This window comes from Hemitrygon akajei, chromosome 11 (assembly GCF_048418815.1).
Source record: "Hemitrygon akajei chromosome 11, sHemAka1.3, whole genome shotgun sequence".
Lineage (NCBI taxonomy): Eukaryota > Metazoa > Chordata > Chondrichthyes > Myliobatiformes > Dasyatidae > Hemitrygon > Hemitrygon akajei.
In genome coordinates this window covers 53,269,783-53,287,478 of record NC_133134.1, presented here as the reverse complement: position 1 = coordinate 53,287,478, position 17,696 = coordinate 53,269,783, and the positions used below count along the sequence as shown (strand labels likewise).

Below are 17,696 nucleotides of genomic sequence, written 5' to 3'. Positions count from 1 at the left end.
ATGTGTTCAAACTTGTATTTGAGTGATATCGCTGAAGTAGCTTTAAACTGCATTAAGAAGCATTTAAGGTTATTAGTGTTTCATTTCCTAGCAGCAAATTTCTTCTAAGATACACAACATGACTCAAGATGGTGCATAAACTAATGAAGTACTTATATCCTAATCTTAAATTTACCTCAAAATGGGATCTGTAAACATATCAACCAATTTGTTCAAATGGAGGTAATGATTTGCCATCTAAGCAAATTAGATTATAGTCAAAATGTTTCTCCAAAACAAAGGACAGCAGCTGTGCGGTGAAGTATGTTTTAGCCCATTACAAGATTTAATCCTATTACGGTGTATACAGTACTAACACGTACAACTTCCATCAATCCCAAGTTAAGGCTGGTTTATTTTGCTCCCTTCACCTATCATTTAAGCAAAAACATCCGTAACAAAGCAAATCAAATCCTTTGTCATTTTCCAACAACAGCAACAGCTCATAATCTTGACTACAAGTCGAATAGCAGAAACAGAAATTTTTAAAAGTCTCAAATTTAATTCTGTGGTAGCACTCCCACTCAAGACAGAAGGCATGATTCAACCCCAATTCAGTACCCCAGTTTAATGTACATGTTGATACCACAGTGTTGTCGAGAGAGTTGTATAACTGGAGGTTGTCCTATAAATTAAATAGTAAACCTGTGTACATTTGAAAAAGATTTCAATGTCTTGCTTGAATAGGGAATTCAATGTGTACTGGTCAACAACAGACACATGCAAGATGCATTTTAGTCATCTGAACCAAATTACCCAGATAATGATATCTTCTTGTCTGTAAAATGGCTGCATGGTTTTGATAGATTCCAATATTTGACCAACAGTAGTGGCTTTGGGAATGTTCCCCCCCCCCCCCCAAAAAAAAAATCAACATTCCATATGCAAGTTCTCTCCAAAATAGGATCCAATACCTTCTGATGTGGTGTTACTGTTCAGAAAGGCACCAACTCAAACTCCTGGCAAATTATTCCACCAAAGGGCACTTTCTATCTACCACAATCTAAAGCAGTTAAAGCTGGGAAAACAAGCTGATTTTGAGGCATTGAGTTAAGAGTCAGGAAGCTATTTGGAGGCCATAAAGACGTGCACAGGAGGTCTATTAGAGAATCTGGATCAGAGGGCATGTGCTACCTTGGAAAACTGGGTTGGCAGAGGCTGAGCAGACACCTGATGGAGATTTATATGAACAGTAGACAGCTAGTTTTTTCCCCCCCCGGGGTTAAAATGTCTAATAGTTGAGATCACAGGGAGAAAGCTTTGGTTCACACAAGTGTGCAAGATGCCCGAAACGATCGCTAGGGGTAGTGGTGGAATGGAGGCAGGTACAAAAGATGCTGAAGAGGCTCTCCAGATAGGCACCTGAACATGAGGGATATGGACCATGAGCATAAGGTGTCATTAGCTTAATTATTCCAGCACAGCATGGTGAGTTGAAGGGCCTGTTCTTGTGCCATACCGATCTATGGTCTTGCCCAGACTAAAGTTACTGACCTAGCTGATCACAGCAGATGGAGACAGGAGAATTTCAAGATTCAAATTTATTTATGTGCACATCAAAGCAATGATTTGGATTTTCAGGCAGCTCGAAGATATGAATGCCGTCATGTTCTTCCAGAGTCTGATTATGGATACCAATCTTCGACCTAACAGGGAAGATTTTTATAACCAAGGTTAGTGTGGCTGTGAAGTCAATTTGTGTAATGGTAACAACCAACACACCCAAGAGTGTGCCAGCAAGTGTTGCCACATGTTCAGCACCAACTTAGCATGCCCTCAGCAATTTAAAACTTCCTTCACCAGCAATTTGACTTATTCCACTAACCTGTCTTCTTAAATTCATCTCATTTTTCCAGCACAACAGCCTGACTTATTTTCTTTAAACATCATTTTCAAAATAATCTTCACGCACATATACCAAATCATCTACCCTGAAAGGACATTATGTCATTCACGTCTTTGAGCTATCTGGAAGTCTAATTACTTTTAATGTGCAGGTACGTACAACAATTATTCAGAGCAGAATATCACAGTTGAAATAGACAATTAGCAAGTCTACTTTGGTGGTACTGGTTGCTGAAATGATTTTCTTCAGTAAATCAGAAAATAGCTTTCAAATAGTTCTACGGCAGGTTGTACGATTAAATAACCTGCTACTAAGTAATTCTCTGGTAGTATTTAACATCTTACAAACAATCCTGACAAGATTTCAAAGTAATTTGCATCCAAGTATAGTATGAATTTGTATTGGTTGATTAAAAAAAATACCTTGGGGCATTAGAGACTACTGGTAGGAAAGGGCAGGCATTATTCTGAATTTCAGCAGTTGGTTAAGAAGTCGCTCAACCAAGCTCCCCGGTACTAGATCGTAGACAGCAGATGGCTAATGGACTCAGAGTTAAATGGTCTAGACTATTTAAACCAAGAGCCAGAGAAAATGGGACAAAGACCAGCTTTACTTGGTGCAGCAAATGGCCTGCTGGAATCAGCCCAAAAGATAGGTGAAAATAAGTATTGGCTTACAAGACTATACACGATTTAAAATATGCAATAGGTTCAGATGTGCAAGTGCAGCTGCACGGGGTTGTGCCTGCCTCGAATCCAGACTACGTGAGACGATTATGCCCTTAACTAACTGGAGTGCTGAACTGCACCAGGGTTATACCAAATGCTGCAATAAACTGGGGGTGGTGTTATAAACATGTGATCCAGGGAGACTGTTTAGTGGGTCAAGAAAGTGGAAATCAATGAGGACAGCTGTGACTGACAAAGCATACTCAGTAACACTGTCTTTTCCAACTGCTTGTCTTTAAATAATTTCAGCTGGAGTTCATGGTGTTTATGGTCATGAGTTTATGTGCATGTCCTGTCAAAGTTTATTGGTGATTATGTAGAGATTGCCGTTCATCTTTTAAAATATTACACAGTGGGAAATCACTGTGTAGATGGAGTTCAATTCTAATCAACATTTTCTTTAGCCAAGGGATGTGCCAACTGGTTTAAAAGGCACTGCATTCCAACATCTGGCTTAAACCTGAGTGTAAAGCTGCCAAACAGCAGAAGCCAGATTTTTTTAAAAAAAGAATCTCAAAGTAATAATTTTCTCGTTTATCAAATCGTACACATTTTTTTTCTCAGCCCAGTAAGAGTGTAATTTGACTCAAAACTGGAGAGTATTAACAGTGCAATCTGAATCATGCTGAGACCACTGGTATCACAAACAACAAACCTTGTTTATGCTCCATCTATACAGAAATGAGTGTTTGGTGATATGAACAATTTCCACCAGCAATTCATAAACTATAAAACAATGCAAAATTTCCCTAGCAAAGGACGGTTAACAAAACTTAAAAATAACCAATCACATAATAACATTGAGACATCCAAGATGTAAACCTGAATTAAAATCAGGTTTAATATCACCGGCATATGCTGTGAAATTTGTTAACTTTGTGGCAGCAGTACAATGGAATACATGATAAATATAGAAAACTGATTTAAAGTATATGTATATCAAATAGATTAAAAATAAGTAGTGCAAAAACAGATTTTTAAAAAAAAACAGCGAGGTAGTGTTAATTGGTTCAATGTTCATTTAAAAATCTCATGGCAAAGGGGAAGAAGCCGTTCCTGAATCTTTGAGTGTGCCTTCAGGCTTCTGTACCTCCCTCCCAATGGCAACAATGAGAAGAGGGCATGTTCTGGGTGATGGGGATCCTTAATGATGGATACTGCCTTCCTAAGGCACCGCTCTTTGACAACGTCATGGATACAACGGAGGCTAGTACCCATGATGGAGCTGACTAATTTTACAACTTTAATTTTAGCAATTTATTTTCAAAAAGACAGGAATCAGAAAAGTAAGGAATGAAATTCTATAACCTAAGCAGCTAATGGAATAGTAATTTAAAGGGCAAAATGAAAATTAAGGACGCTAAGGAGTACATAGTCTGGAGATGGATGCTAAATCAAAGTTACAAATATGGAAGATAATGATTTTAAAATTACAGTGTCACCAAACTGGGAGTCAACGTAGATTCTGCAGTGAAATGAACTCAATGCAAGAACTGTTTGAGAATGGGATGCAGCAGACTAGACACCAATCTTTGCACTGACTCTGGTCAATCTGACCTCATGGGGAATTTGCAATTTAAAAAATTACCCTACCCATCACACCTGGGTGGTGACTTCCTTAAAATGACAAGAAGGGGACAATCCTGTTCAACACCATTTGGCCCTTGTCTGATACAAAGACAGAGTGGCTTAGCCAGCACACATTGGAATCTTGGACCAGTTCCTCCCAACACCCTTCACCTACACGAGAGTGTTTAAAAAACAAAATAACAGAAGTAGTAGCGGCCAAGATATGCTAATTCAGTGCCGACCATGGACTGAAACAAACATGGTACCTAGGTACTCCCCCAAACAACACAACTTTTCTTGAAAATAAAACAAGAAATAATAGACGTGCCAGTACTTAAAGGGATTAGTCCCTCTAGTTCAAAGGAAAGGAAACCCAAAGTATGTCTTCTCAGAATAAGAATTAAATAGGCCAATTATTGTCATTTCCAATATTTGTGAACGAACTGCAAGGAGAATGAGGAAATGAAAAATGAACAAAAGCAATTATTAACTCCTGTTTCAATCTATGATCCATGAACACTAGGGGCTCTTCAATGTTTCCCCCAGTTTGTAATGACCATTATAAGCATGCATGAGTAATATCAGATCTAGAAACTATTACATCCAACTAGAAAGTCCAATCATTGAGTAAAGATATAGAGTAAAATTGACAACTGATAAGTTTATATCTGCTATTACCGTAGTGCAACCCAGGTAAGGAATGGCTCTACGGATTGCCATAGAATACCTGTCACATGATAGCAATACTGTGCTTTCACATTCTCTGCCCCATGCTCACACCCTGCATCTGGCAGAAACAATAAAAGCTGTTCAGAGAGATTCGTAAACAAACCAAACACTGTTGATGATGGTGAAAACTGCAAACAGAATTATTCCACACCTGCACTTTTAGTGGCATTGAATAACTCAATTCATCACGACACAACTAATGCCCCCTATTTTGTTGATAATGATTCCTATTTTAACACCCACCATCAACTCCCATTTTCCTAGCTCATCTACTGCTTCATTATTTATCACTTTACTATATTTACTCTTGCCTTCCACCTTCAGGGCCTTCGTTTTTTAATGTTTACCTTCCCAATCTCTCTTGCCTCTTTACTCGCTTAAACCCTGTTATGTTGCTAATTTTTGCCAGTTGTGTTGAAAAGATCAACTGTTCCTCCATCCACAGTGCTTCCAACATTTTCTGCTTTTAATTTTATGCTCACCCAATCTGCAATTTGCTTTTACTGTTTAATCATTATGGAAATAATCCTGATGATCATGCAATCAATAGAGACTCCAAGCTAAGTTGTTAAAAGATGAAAAAATGCTCAGCAGGCTAAGCTGCATGGTTTGAGAGAAGCAAGGGTCAACAATTTTTCTTCAGAACCAGTAGCGAGGTTTCCTATTCCAATTTTTCCCCTAAGTTTCAGGTTGCATGTTATTTATCCCTTCTCTAAAATTGACACTGAAGTTGAATATATGCTAATCTTGGCATCTTCATTCCAGGTGTATGATTTTCATAACCATGAGTCATAATGACACACTACTGAGGTCTAATCTCATTTATGTTGCTTCAGCAAGTTATCAAAAATTCTAAGTACAATACACTAAATATATTAATTGAAGGGTCCCTGTTATACTAACACTGATTCATGATCCCCCAATGAGCAGACAAAAGATTTTTTTTTAATCCTGAAAATGGTCATGTCAGCATATAATCAGTGCTTCTAAACTAAACCAATAATCATATTATTCTTGGAGCTGACTGACCGAGCAGTTTCTTCTAGATAGTTTTAATTTCAGACTCCCAATTGTGTTTAGTACACGTCAGTCAAATTTGAACTCTTCTGCTATATCGGTTAGATTTAAAATCTGTTTTTCCAGAAGATTCCAACATCTGTAGAAATAGATCAGACTTGGGCTGGCACAGCACTTGCAGAAAATTGAAGCTTTCAAACTTAAACTCTGAGCACGAGTTCAATTCTACACAAGATAAAGAGGTGTTACCAGCTTTGTCAAATAACAGGAATTTTCCTCCCAAAAGGGGATGGCTTGTCACAAGTTGAACATTAAAATTGTTCTATTTGATTAGATTGAATTACAAACAGGCCTATTAACAAGATTTTTTCCAACACTGTCACAGAAGTAAACATTAGCAAAGCCAGGTGATACGCAGCTGATCAGGGAACAACAGATGCATCAGTAAAACAGCACAAAGCCGATGAACAGTTTAATACACAGCTGAGTATTACAATATGTCAAAGACCTTTGACCAAATGGAGGAGGGGGGTTTCCAATCAGAAATGCAACCGGTATTTGCCTCCACTGTGAAATATATACCAGGTATGCATAATGAAAGACTAAGTTAATTAGACAGCTTCACAAACTGAATAACCCAACTTTCAAAGTCCAGATACAAGTATCTTGTTAAACCACAAGATTATCAATGCTCCCAAGAAACAATGACTTTATCTGGCAAATAGCTGGGCAATGGAATTCAGATGATCTAGGCTTGAACCAACTGAAAGTATGGCCATTCAGAAATGAGAGAAAATTAACAATCAGAAAAAATAGGGAAAATATGAAGTCACTAGTAACTCGTGTCCTTGGATACAAGAACATTCTTACAACATATTTAGCTGAATTATCACTGACAGCAAAATTCGGCTCTAAATTGCTACACATAATTTACAGAAGCTAGAAATATACTCAGTCAAGTACTCCGGCATCTAAGACAATGGGGGCTCATGAAAGATCAATTTATGGTACCGTAACTATCATCAGAAGTAATGAAACCAACCAATAAATCTGAAATTTTGTTGGCTGGCTACAGAAAATTATCTTCAATTCTGTCAGAAGGGGGTTAATCATAAAATGTCAGCATCTTACCAAGTAGGCTATTCAGATGACTGATTCCCACTCTGAAAGAAGCGCCGATTAGTCTCACTTCCCTCAAGAAAACAAAACTAGCTCACCAATGACTGTCAGAAAAAGCACCTTTTGCACATGACTAGTCTGGTCTAAGCTAAAGGAGAGACAAGAATAATGAGAGTTTGCTGAGGAAAATTAATTTCTTAATTTGTCCAAGGGTATTAATACATTGGTTCAAGACCAATATATTGTTCATCCCTAACTGATCCTCAAATAGGGTAACTTAAGACATTCCAGAGGACAATCAAGAAAACCATTTTGTAGATCTGCAGCTCCTAAGAATGGTATTGTTACTGCAATAGTCACTACATTCCTCCCCCTTCAACGTCAAATGTTAATAAATTATGATTTTTTTTCCTATGTAGGAGCAAGCAAAAGCAATTAGGTTTTATAAGCCTGCAATTCTAGACATTTTATAAGGACAGATATTAAATCTGATCTCTAAGCATTTTCCACTTCTGGCAACCGAACTCTATGCAATCATGTACACAGTGGGGAGGAAGGATAAGCAGTCAGACAGAATCTAAAACTCCGAGTTTTCTCCTTCAATGCATAATTTACAAAATGGAGCTTGTTAAACTGGAATAATTTCCATAAAGGCAACTCGGTTTAGCTTTCCCCCATTTGGCTTCTGGTATCCTCTGTGCATTCACATCCACTGACATATTCTGTATACACTAATCATGAAATCATGCCCGTCCACACTGGGATGTTTTGACAATATTACACAGTTCTTCCATCTATATAGGGCAAGACTCCCTTTACCAGTTAAGGCTACAGTCATCTGACATTTTATTCTCAAAGTTAATAAATCAGCATTTCATGAGTTCCAGTCCACTCCTTTCTAGCTTCTATTATATAATGCAGTCACTATCAAATAAAACAAACTTAGCTCCGAGCCTGTTCCTCCAATCAGTGGCTGGCTGAGTTCTCAGTATATAAATTTTTATTTAACACAAGTTTGTCAATTTCAAATTTAAAGTTAGTTGTCCCAGAACAGACTGCATTTTGTGAAACAGTTTCAGAGGTCCTCCTTTTCTTTTGCATTGCTGAGGAAAAGGAAATTGTCACCTATCAAAATATGCATTTCTGTCTACCAGTCAACACATGTCATACAGCACAGAAACAAGCCCTTCAGTTTACCATGTCTGGTGACATCAGCCACATATCTTTACTAATCACATTTCCTAATTCTTCATCCACAGCATTCTATGCTGCTCCAAGTTTTGTTTTTTTATTGAATTATGTACTGGATATCAACCTTACAATTGTTTATACCACACTTGCTCCAGTTTTAGTAACAGTATTGTTAACAACTAACAATATGAAGACAATAGTTTCTGCAAATGCACAATAAGTTGGTACAGCTTGCAACATAAAATTCATCTCTTGAAGTAAAGTAGATCACTCACTAGAATCAACTCTCAGAATGGGCTGGCAAGTACAATTCTAACTTAATGGTTCTTGAGGATAAAATATTGCAGAAGAAAATACTTAGAATTCAGTGTGAGGGAGCTGGAGAAGTGGAAGGGACAAAGCTAGGAGGGGAACAGAAATAAGGGGGATGACTAGAAGAGGTGGACAACAGCACTGTTCTGGCAAAGTGTGTGCATTTGTCAAGTCTATTCAAAGGAGCATAGTCTCTAATGATCTTGCCTAGCAAGACCGCATCACAATGGTGTGCAACAGCTATCCCCAATTGCAGGCGTATTCCATGTTTCAAAATAAAGTTTAAGATCAAGAACATGTGGACTCTTGTGAAAACCACAAAAGAGCCAAACATCACACCAACTCATAGCATGGAAACTCAGACATGTTGACAATGACATAACCACCCTGATGGCAAGAGAAAACCAGGTCAAGAAACAACAGGGTGCATGCACCTACTTCTGAAAGGACACCATTTCCACTGAACTGGTCTTGACATCAAGAATGAATTAAGATTTAGATATTCCTATGTGGGACCTCAAATGTTTTGGCTCACATTCACAGAACCAGTCCACCTAGATATCAAGTATGCATGTCAGCTCTGGAAGTGACAGGTGAGCCCAAATAATTCGACTTACCTTGAAATAAAGTGACAAGGTCTGTAAAGAGTAGTATAACTCATCTGGTAATTGTACCAAAGATTTGTAAAGACAAACATCTGCTAGGAAGAGAGTAAGGAAAGCTAACTCCACCAGAGTCTACCTCCTGACAAAACACTAAGCAGACACACTTTACATGAGTAAAATAAGTTTCAGATAGAAAGTTCTAACACCACAACCAGTGTACCAATATGCCTCAAACTACTTTATTGCCCAAGTGAGGGGCAATATGCCCAACCATACCACAGGAACCCAATTCATTCCATCAAGCAGGCCCCAATGTCAACAGAAACACTGCCACAGGAAAACTAGTAAATGGTTCAAAGAAAAAGAAAACTTCCACCATAATTATCAACCATAAACAAACAATTTCTCTACCCAAGAACATAGAACTATAGAGATTCAGATGCTGATAAATTGTAGACAAACCAAAAACATTCCTGGTCTTTAAGCATCATCACAACTTAAGGCTAAAAAGACCCAGAGGCACTGGAAAACTAAGGTCAAATGAAAACCTGAGACCCAAGAGAGAGGCTGGAAAATTACAAAATATCAAGAGATCAATTGAATACTTCAGCATCATCAGGATTATTTAAGCTCAAACACTTCACAAGCCATCTCAATGAGATGTCAAGGACAAGTCAACAGAAGCACTTTGAAGAACTCTTAATTCAAAAATCCCAGTTGATACAAGTGCTTTGGACTCCATTCTACAGCACGTTATTTGCTACAGTCTCAGTAATACCACAGTACCTCAAAATCCTCAACCACACGAGGATCAACGTGCATCAAGAGGCACAACAACATACCACTCCACAAAGGTTTTTGACTTGATCAAACAAGAGGAATTAAGGGAAGACTCTCTCCAATATACTTGTCCTCGGCCTATCCTAGTATCAAAGCTGTGTCATTATACCAATGTTCTATTCGACCTCAATCACCTTCAAAAGCTCTCTACTGAAGTGGAGTAAATACCTCAGACAAACGGGAAAATTGTGTCTCCACTGCTGAATTAATATCACTTTAGTTAGTTAGCTAAATGGTAAGATGACAATGCACACTCACCAGCTGAGCTCCATGCCATTGCTGGTTCCCTTAACAAAGCACGTGACAGAATACTAGATGTCTGGAAGTGAAAGATCCATCAACATCACACCGGCCCCTCACTAACACTAGTCCCTGGTCATCTCAGATCAGTTCCCAGATCTCTGGAAGGGCTGCTCAGTGACAGCAAACACCAATGACAAAATCCACTACTACCTCCATCAAGTCATCACAGCATTTAGCTGAATGGGGAAGGAATGTTCTAAAACCCAACACCAAGGCTACATTCAACCAATAAACAGTGCTGGGTGTTTGCCACCCTCCCGTCAGCTTCAATCTTACAGACGAAACATCAAAGCACTGGCTCAGATGCAAAACAGAGTTTTAGAATCATATAGCATAGAAGCAGGCCTTTTAGCCCATTGTGCCATCGGTACTATTTACTTTACGCTGATTAACTAGCACTTGCCTTGGAGATTCAAGTCTTTGGTTTGATGCATCTTAAAATATTGAAAAATCATACGAATTCACTGGCTACATCAGAGGACACTGTCTCCCAGCTCCAGCATCCAAATTAAGTCATGTTTAACCACCACATAATTGATGCCAAACTCCTAAAAGAAAAATTGTGCACCAAACTTTTGACAAGTACATAGAGACACTGAGCAGAAGGAACAGTCCCAAGAACTGTTAAGCTCCACCTACCCAAATGGCTGCAGAAGCTGAGTTTCCCCACAAAGAATTCATTAGTCACTTCAGAACCACCAGAACAAATCATCTTTAAACCCAAAGAACATTTAGAAGAAAACAAGTATGGGTTGTGCTTCAATCAACTTACAATACAGTAAATATTATATTTCCAACATGCCCACTAGTTAAAACCAGTATTACAGATCAAGTTGGTCAAGTAACTCACCATCATATGGGGTATTCAAATACAGTAATAAAAATATCCCAGCCTGGCTTCAAATTATGCAAACAATTTTTTTTAAAACCTAGGAACTAGTAAAAGTTCAGTTGTCAGAAAAAGGGATTACGTCAGAAGAGACTACCATCTTCACAATCCATCCAAACCTTTAAATCCAGAATTTGTAACTCTGAACAATAATAACAGAAGAAATACACTAAATACTGGAAAGAAAATCTCAGAGGAATACTAAACAAAGTGGTACAACACTCACACAGGAAACAAAGCACTCTGAAGTTGGCTAAATCTATTAAACATGATAATGTACATAAACGAACTCTACCAGAAGAACAAGTCACTCAATTTAAGTAAAGATTCGGTCCTCACCAAAAAGCAACAAGGATATATCAGCCTTGACTCAAAATTTCAAAGCCTGCAAAACAAAAAGCCATTTATCTACAACGTGTACATATTGTGATGCAGTACAGTGAAGGAAAGTATTCTGAAAGACAGGAAGATGAAGTCAGCATTGTAACACAAGAGGGCACAGGGGAGAGTGCAGGAGTGAGAATTTGAGAGAAAATACCAAGGGTAAGAGTCAAGAAGCTCCAAGGATGGAACAGAGTGAGAAAGGAACACATCAATCAGAATGGGAGATCAGCCACACACAATTGGAAATACAACAAAGACCACAGGAATACAAGGGGAGGAAGTATGAAGGGCAGGTGAAGCATAGAGAGGACGATGGAGGGAAGAAATGGATAGTGGGAGGGGAGCCAATTGTTGTCTCCACCATCCCAAAACATCATGGTTATACCCTTGTTATCCTTTGATAATTATCCCCCTTTCTTCATTTGCCCTCCCCTAGGTCAGTTCTCCACACCAGACCCACGTTGCTTCACAACTCCCTTCTCTCCCCACGTACAAGTCTCCTTCCCACTCACTAATCCCACTGGTCCCATCACACCCACTACCTCAAACATTACACCAGACACAAAACCCCCTCTTGCTTCATTCTGCATCCACACTCTCTTCAACAGCCATTGACCCATCCCAAACACTCACTCGGGTTCATGCCAAGGTCATTAACCAAATTCTCAACTTTGGTCACCATCAACTCCATTCTAATTGTCCCCCCACTTCACTCTTTTCTCCAGTTCCATCACCACTGCCTTCCTCACCGACAGCACCTTGCAAGCCCCTTTCCCCATCTCCCGTCTAGTCTATCTACTCCATCTTCACCCCCCATAATCTCAATTCCTGTCATCACTTCACTCACCTCAGAAGTGCTTGCCCTCCTGCCTACCTCTCCCTCCACCTCCTATCCTCACACCAGCTATCCCTCAACTCAGTTCTCCCCTATCCCACACTCATACAGCTCCACCCTTAAAGCCTCACCCCTTGACTCCTAGTCTACCTCCTCCTGCCAACTCCATCTCATTCCTTCTTACCAATCCAACCCAGCATGGTCTACCTACAGCTCATCTCTTGTGACATTTCTTTCTCACAGACATCACCCTCTCTAAACTCCACCATCCTCCTGACAATCCCTTCCCCATCTGATCCCCACACCCTCCTGGCTGCCCCTCCCAGACCATTTCTCCATCCGATCCCTCCCGACACTCCTCCCCACCAGCCACCTCCTTCGCCCTCCGCCCCTCCCAGTCCCCTCTGCTCTGATTTCCCTCCCCCCAACACCCCCCACCCCGGAGCTCCCCTCCAGCCCCACTTCCCCTTCCTCACGATCTTACCCCTCCTACCCCCTCCCTCCCGTCCACACCTTCCCTCCAATCTCATCTCCTTCCCCTCCAATAACATCTACCTCCTGGCCAACCCTCCCTTTCCTCTGATCTCCCCTCCCCATCCAATCCCCCTCCCTCCCAGTCCCCCCTTCTTTCTAATCCTCTCTATTCCAGCTCCCATTCTCCTTCTGATCTCCAACCTTCCCTCATATCTTCTACCTCCTGGCCCTCCCTCCCTTCCCTCTGATCTCCCTTCCCTTCTGTCCACCCTTCCCCATTCAATCTCCTCTCTCTCCCAGCCCCCTTTACTTCTAAACTCTTCTCCCTCCCTGCAATCTGACTTCCCACCCAGATCCCACCTTTCCTCTCTGATCTCACCTCTCACTCAGGACCCCCCCCCCCCCCATTCAAACTTGAACTTAGATGATGGTAGGGCAGTCAATGTTGACTTCATACAGACTTTACCAAAACTTGCAATGATGTCCCTCATGGCAGAGTGATAGGGAAGTTTAAGGCACACGGTGCCTTCTACCCAGATCTCTGCTCAGACCTCTGTATTTGTGATTTGGATAGACAAAAAAAAAAAGCAAATGGGGTGACTTAGAAGCTTACCGATGACACAAAGTGGTCAAGCTCTGGATAGTGAAGATTGCCAATCAGCTGGTGATATGAACAGAGAAACGAGAGCTTAAGATGGACATGTGTGAGGCGCGGCATTGAGGCCAAATACAGGAGGAATGTGGCAGCTTATATAAAACTTATCAAGTCATTACTGTTCTTCATCAAACTTCGGCTTGGCCACACTTGGGTACTGGGTATGGCTCTGGTCACCTACAGAAAGGATGTGGGACTTTTCAGAGGATGCAAAAAAGGTTCACCAGAATGTTCACTGGGTTACGGAGAATTATCAGTAAGGAGAGGGCACACAAACATGGTCTTTTTATATGTATCCTAGCAGCTCAGGGCATATTGATAAAGTATTCAAAAATCACCAGAGGCACAGATGGGGTAGATATAATCTTTTTTCCTCAGGCTGAAAATAAATAGCAGAGGGGATTGCATTAGTGCGGGGGAGGGAGGGGGTGGAAGGCAGATTTGCTACACTAACAACGACGGATGCCTGAAAAGCACTACTAGGCTGGTGTGGGAGCACATACAAGTAGCAGCATTTAAGGAGGCAGATGAAGATGCAGGAATATTGACCACATTCAAGCAGATGGAATTCATTGAAATTGGGATTACAGTCAGCACAAACGTTGAGACTGGAGGGTCTTTCTGACACTATGCTGTTCTACGACCACTCCCCTGCCCACCTACCCTCGACCCATTACATACTCTTTCTCTCCAGTCCTTATCCCCCAGCCCTTCCACCCGCCAGTCCTCCCCTCAGCCCCTCCACCCGCCAGTCTTCCCCTTGGGCTCTCCATTTGCCAGTCTTCCCCTTGGCCCCTCTACCCGCCAGACAACTCCGACCCCTTTCCCTCCTCCCTCCCCAGAACCACCTACCCCCGCTCTCGACCTATCCCATTGGCCTCCTCCGCTCTGACCTACCTCCTGGTCGGCCTCACCCTCCCCTCAGACTTTTCCTGACCACAGCTACTGAGGCCCAGAGGTCCCCGTACGATCCGGACCCTGAGTCCTAATGAGCCGCTACTCACCATCTGACTACTGGTTCTCGCCATGGACGCGGTGCGGCCCAGATGCAGCGGTCTGGCACTACCCGCAGCCGGGTTGCGAGAGCTGGCGCTGGCCTGGGCGCCGCTCACTGCCCGCCGCCCGCAGCCGCTAACTCCGCCATCTTCCGTCTCCGACTCCTTACGTCATAGCACAACAATGCGTCTCGGCCCTAGCGCCTTCCTACCGGCAGTCCAACCCCTTTATTTAGGAGTCTTCGCATTGGATAGCAATTCATACGCCACTTCCGGATTCTCGGTACCGTATTGCTATTGGTCAGTTCAAGTGACATTGAGGATGAGGACCGGCCTATCCCTGCTTCCGGCGATCCGCTTTTGACCCGTCCGGGAATACGGTCTGCGCATGCGGAAAATGAGAACGCTGCCCCAATTTCAACTGCGATCTGAATGTGCCAACTTTGCTTCCTTCTGGGCTGGGTCATTTACTGTTGAAACTTGCATTGCACCTAGTTTTTTCTTAAACCTTAAAAATAGATGTGTCATCTATAATGGTTTTATCAAAATAAGGCTTAATTTGGTGATAAGTTTTTCAAAATAAGGCTTAATTTGGTGATAAGTTTTGTGAGTGAAACACATTTAGTCTTTTGCACTTCTTAATCATGACATTTGCACAACAACAGTGAGCAGGAACTGACAGTTCAAGATCCCATTGTATTTTCCTGTTGTCTGACTACTGAGGCACGTTTACATATTTCTTTTTAGTATAAACCATGGTTAATGCCTGCAGTATCATTGGTATTGCTAAGGTAAATTACATCAGAACCTCCGTACTAAAAGCAATAATGGCAGTACAAGGATACTTTAATGTCCACTAATCCACACTGCTTTTCCTGGGAAAATACTGATTAATTCATATGAACAGTTAAATCACTTACAAGCGTAAATAGGCCATTGATTATCTATTTATAGCTATAGAGTGATAACATTATTTACAGGCTTTTGCATGATTATAAACATAAACCATTAATTTACTCAGTAACAACACACAAGCTGCTGGAGGAAATCAGTGGTTCAGGCAGCAACTGTGGAGGGATGGGGTCGAAGCCTTTCCTCACGATCCAGATTGCAGCATCTACCGTGTCCGGTGTCTGTTCTTCATACACAACTGATTGAGTCCCTAAAGCACCCATTTCCGCTACTAACGCTACTTAGTACCACTTTGTGACGTTGTGACAATTTATATAAACCTACCCCACGATCAGGCTAAACCTTCACCCCTACATGTGCGTGCCTGACTAAGGTTCTCTTCAGCATCCCTATTGCACCAGCAGTGCATCGCAGGCACCCATCACACTGTGAAAAAACGCCTTCTAACATCTAACATTGCCGCCCTCGGAGAAAGGTACTGCCTTTCAATTCTATTTAGGCCTCTCCTAATCTTATACACATCTATCAATTCCTACGCTCCAAAGAAAAAAGCCCTCGCTCACGCAACCTGTCTTCATCAGATGTGATCTCAAATCCAGGATTTCCAGGGTTGGAAAAGCTCCTTGCCAAATCTTCAACTTCCTTCTGTTCGAGGCAACCAGAAATGTATACAATACACCAAGAGTGGTCTAACCAGAGTTTTGTAGCACTACAACATTACCCCGTGGCTCTTGAACTCAAGTCCCTGACTAATGAGGCCAACGCACCAAATTCCTTTTATTTGTTTATCACTTTTCTGGATCAAACTTCATCTGCCCGTCTCCGCTCAGCTCTGCATTCTGCCTATGTCCCGTTGTAACCTATGACAACCTTCAACACTCTCCACAACAGCACCAACCTTCGTGTCAACTGCAAACTTTTTAAACGCTCCAATGCTACCTCTTTCTTAACCTCGACATACTCCAGTAAATTAGTCTCATCTACGCTAACCCCCCACTCATCAAAGTCCCTCTCACTACTGAACACTGAAGCAAATCATTCATTACAGGCCTCCCGAATCTCCTCCACTTCTAGGCACATGTTTTCCACTTTATGCCTGAATGGTCCTACCCTTACTCTAGTTATCGTCCTGTTTTCCGTGTATGTGTAGAATGCCTTGGAGTTATCCTTGACTCTACTTGCCTAGTCTTCTCATGCCCATTCTAGCTTTCCTCAGTTCCTTCTAAACCTCATTCTTGTCTACCTTGTAACGCATTATTGTGGAGAGATGCTGTTGTGAACCGGAACTGACTGGGGTCTGCAAGTGAGGAGATTGAGGATCCAGTTGCACAGAGAGGTAGCAAGGCCCAGATCTCTGAGCTTGGCGACAAGTACTGAGATGTTAATGGCTGAGTTGTGGTCAATGATTAGCATCCTGACATATGTACCTTCATTGCCCCTGTGTCCCAGAGCCGAGTGAAGGGCCACTGAAATGGCATCTGCTGTTGACCTGGTGTGACAGCCAGCATTTTCGAGTGGATTCACGTCACTCCCTAGGCAGGATCTGATATACTACATGACCAGCACAGGGGATGTGTGGCCTCCGTCGGTCATACTGCACCTCTGGTAGTCACTGGGAGTGGCTTCTCCAGGGCAGAGTTGATATGGAGATCCGTCTGTTGCCCATGCAGTGGGGCCCCCCCTCTCCATGCCGATGACAGGTCCAAAGGAACGACAAGAGTCGATACAGTTTGGTGCCAGCAGCATCGCAGGAGTTGCCGTGGCAGTGCTGGGTACAGCAGTCAGCCGCCTTCGGGACTCCGACTCCGGATTTTTCCTTGGGGGTTTTTTCCCCAAAGCCTTTCCTGTGAGCGGGTATAGCCACAAGGCAGCGGAGGTTTGAAATCAGAGTTTTCCCTCTCCTAGATGAGCTGCCATCCGTGGTTAACGAGCCCCGTCTGTCCAGAACAACTGGTTTTAAGGTGCCAGTGGCCCGCCTTTGCCCCTTCTCCTGTCAGTGAGAACAGCTCCGCCGGGCGTGAGAACTATGCCACACGTGAAGGCCAGGAGTTGGACTTGGTTGTCAGAGGCTGTTTGAGACGCACGCCGCGATGAGCATTTGTTTAGCAGTGGGAGCTCGTCCCCACTACCACCCTTCAGCTATGACTACAGGGGATAAAAGTGTGTATTTAAGGATAATCATTGAGGAAGGTTACCACGTCCTTCTTTGACACTGGTATGGTTGAAGCCTGCCTGAATCAAGTGGGTACCACAC

General features: G+C 42.0%; 1 protein-coding gene across 2 annotated transcripts in view; it reads right to left on the bottom strand.

Moving 5' to 3' along the window:
* The window catches only part of LOC140735622 (3-phosphoinositide-dependent protein kinase 1-like), an 84,200-nt gene extending 69,480 nt beyond the window's left edge, over positions 1-14,720 (bottom strand). The window contains exons 1-2 of one of the 2 annotated variants that reach the window (XM_073060878.1): positions 14,540-14,718; positions 11,527-11,572 (exon numbers count right to left, since the gene is read on the bottom strand). Coding sequence is in view for 1 of the 2 variants with exons in the window: in XM_073060877.1 (XP_072916978.1) it covers positions 14,540-14,563 (24 nt within the window). In the remaining variant the exon portion in view is untranslated. Of the gene's footprint in view, positions 1-11,526; positions 11,573-14,539 lie in introns of both variants that reach the window. The other variant, XM_073060877.1, reaches the window with a different exon arrangement.
* Between the last annotated feature and the right edge of the window lie 2,976 nt (positions 14,721-17,696).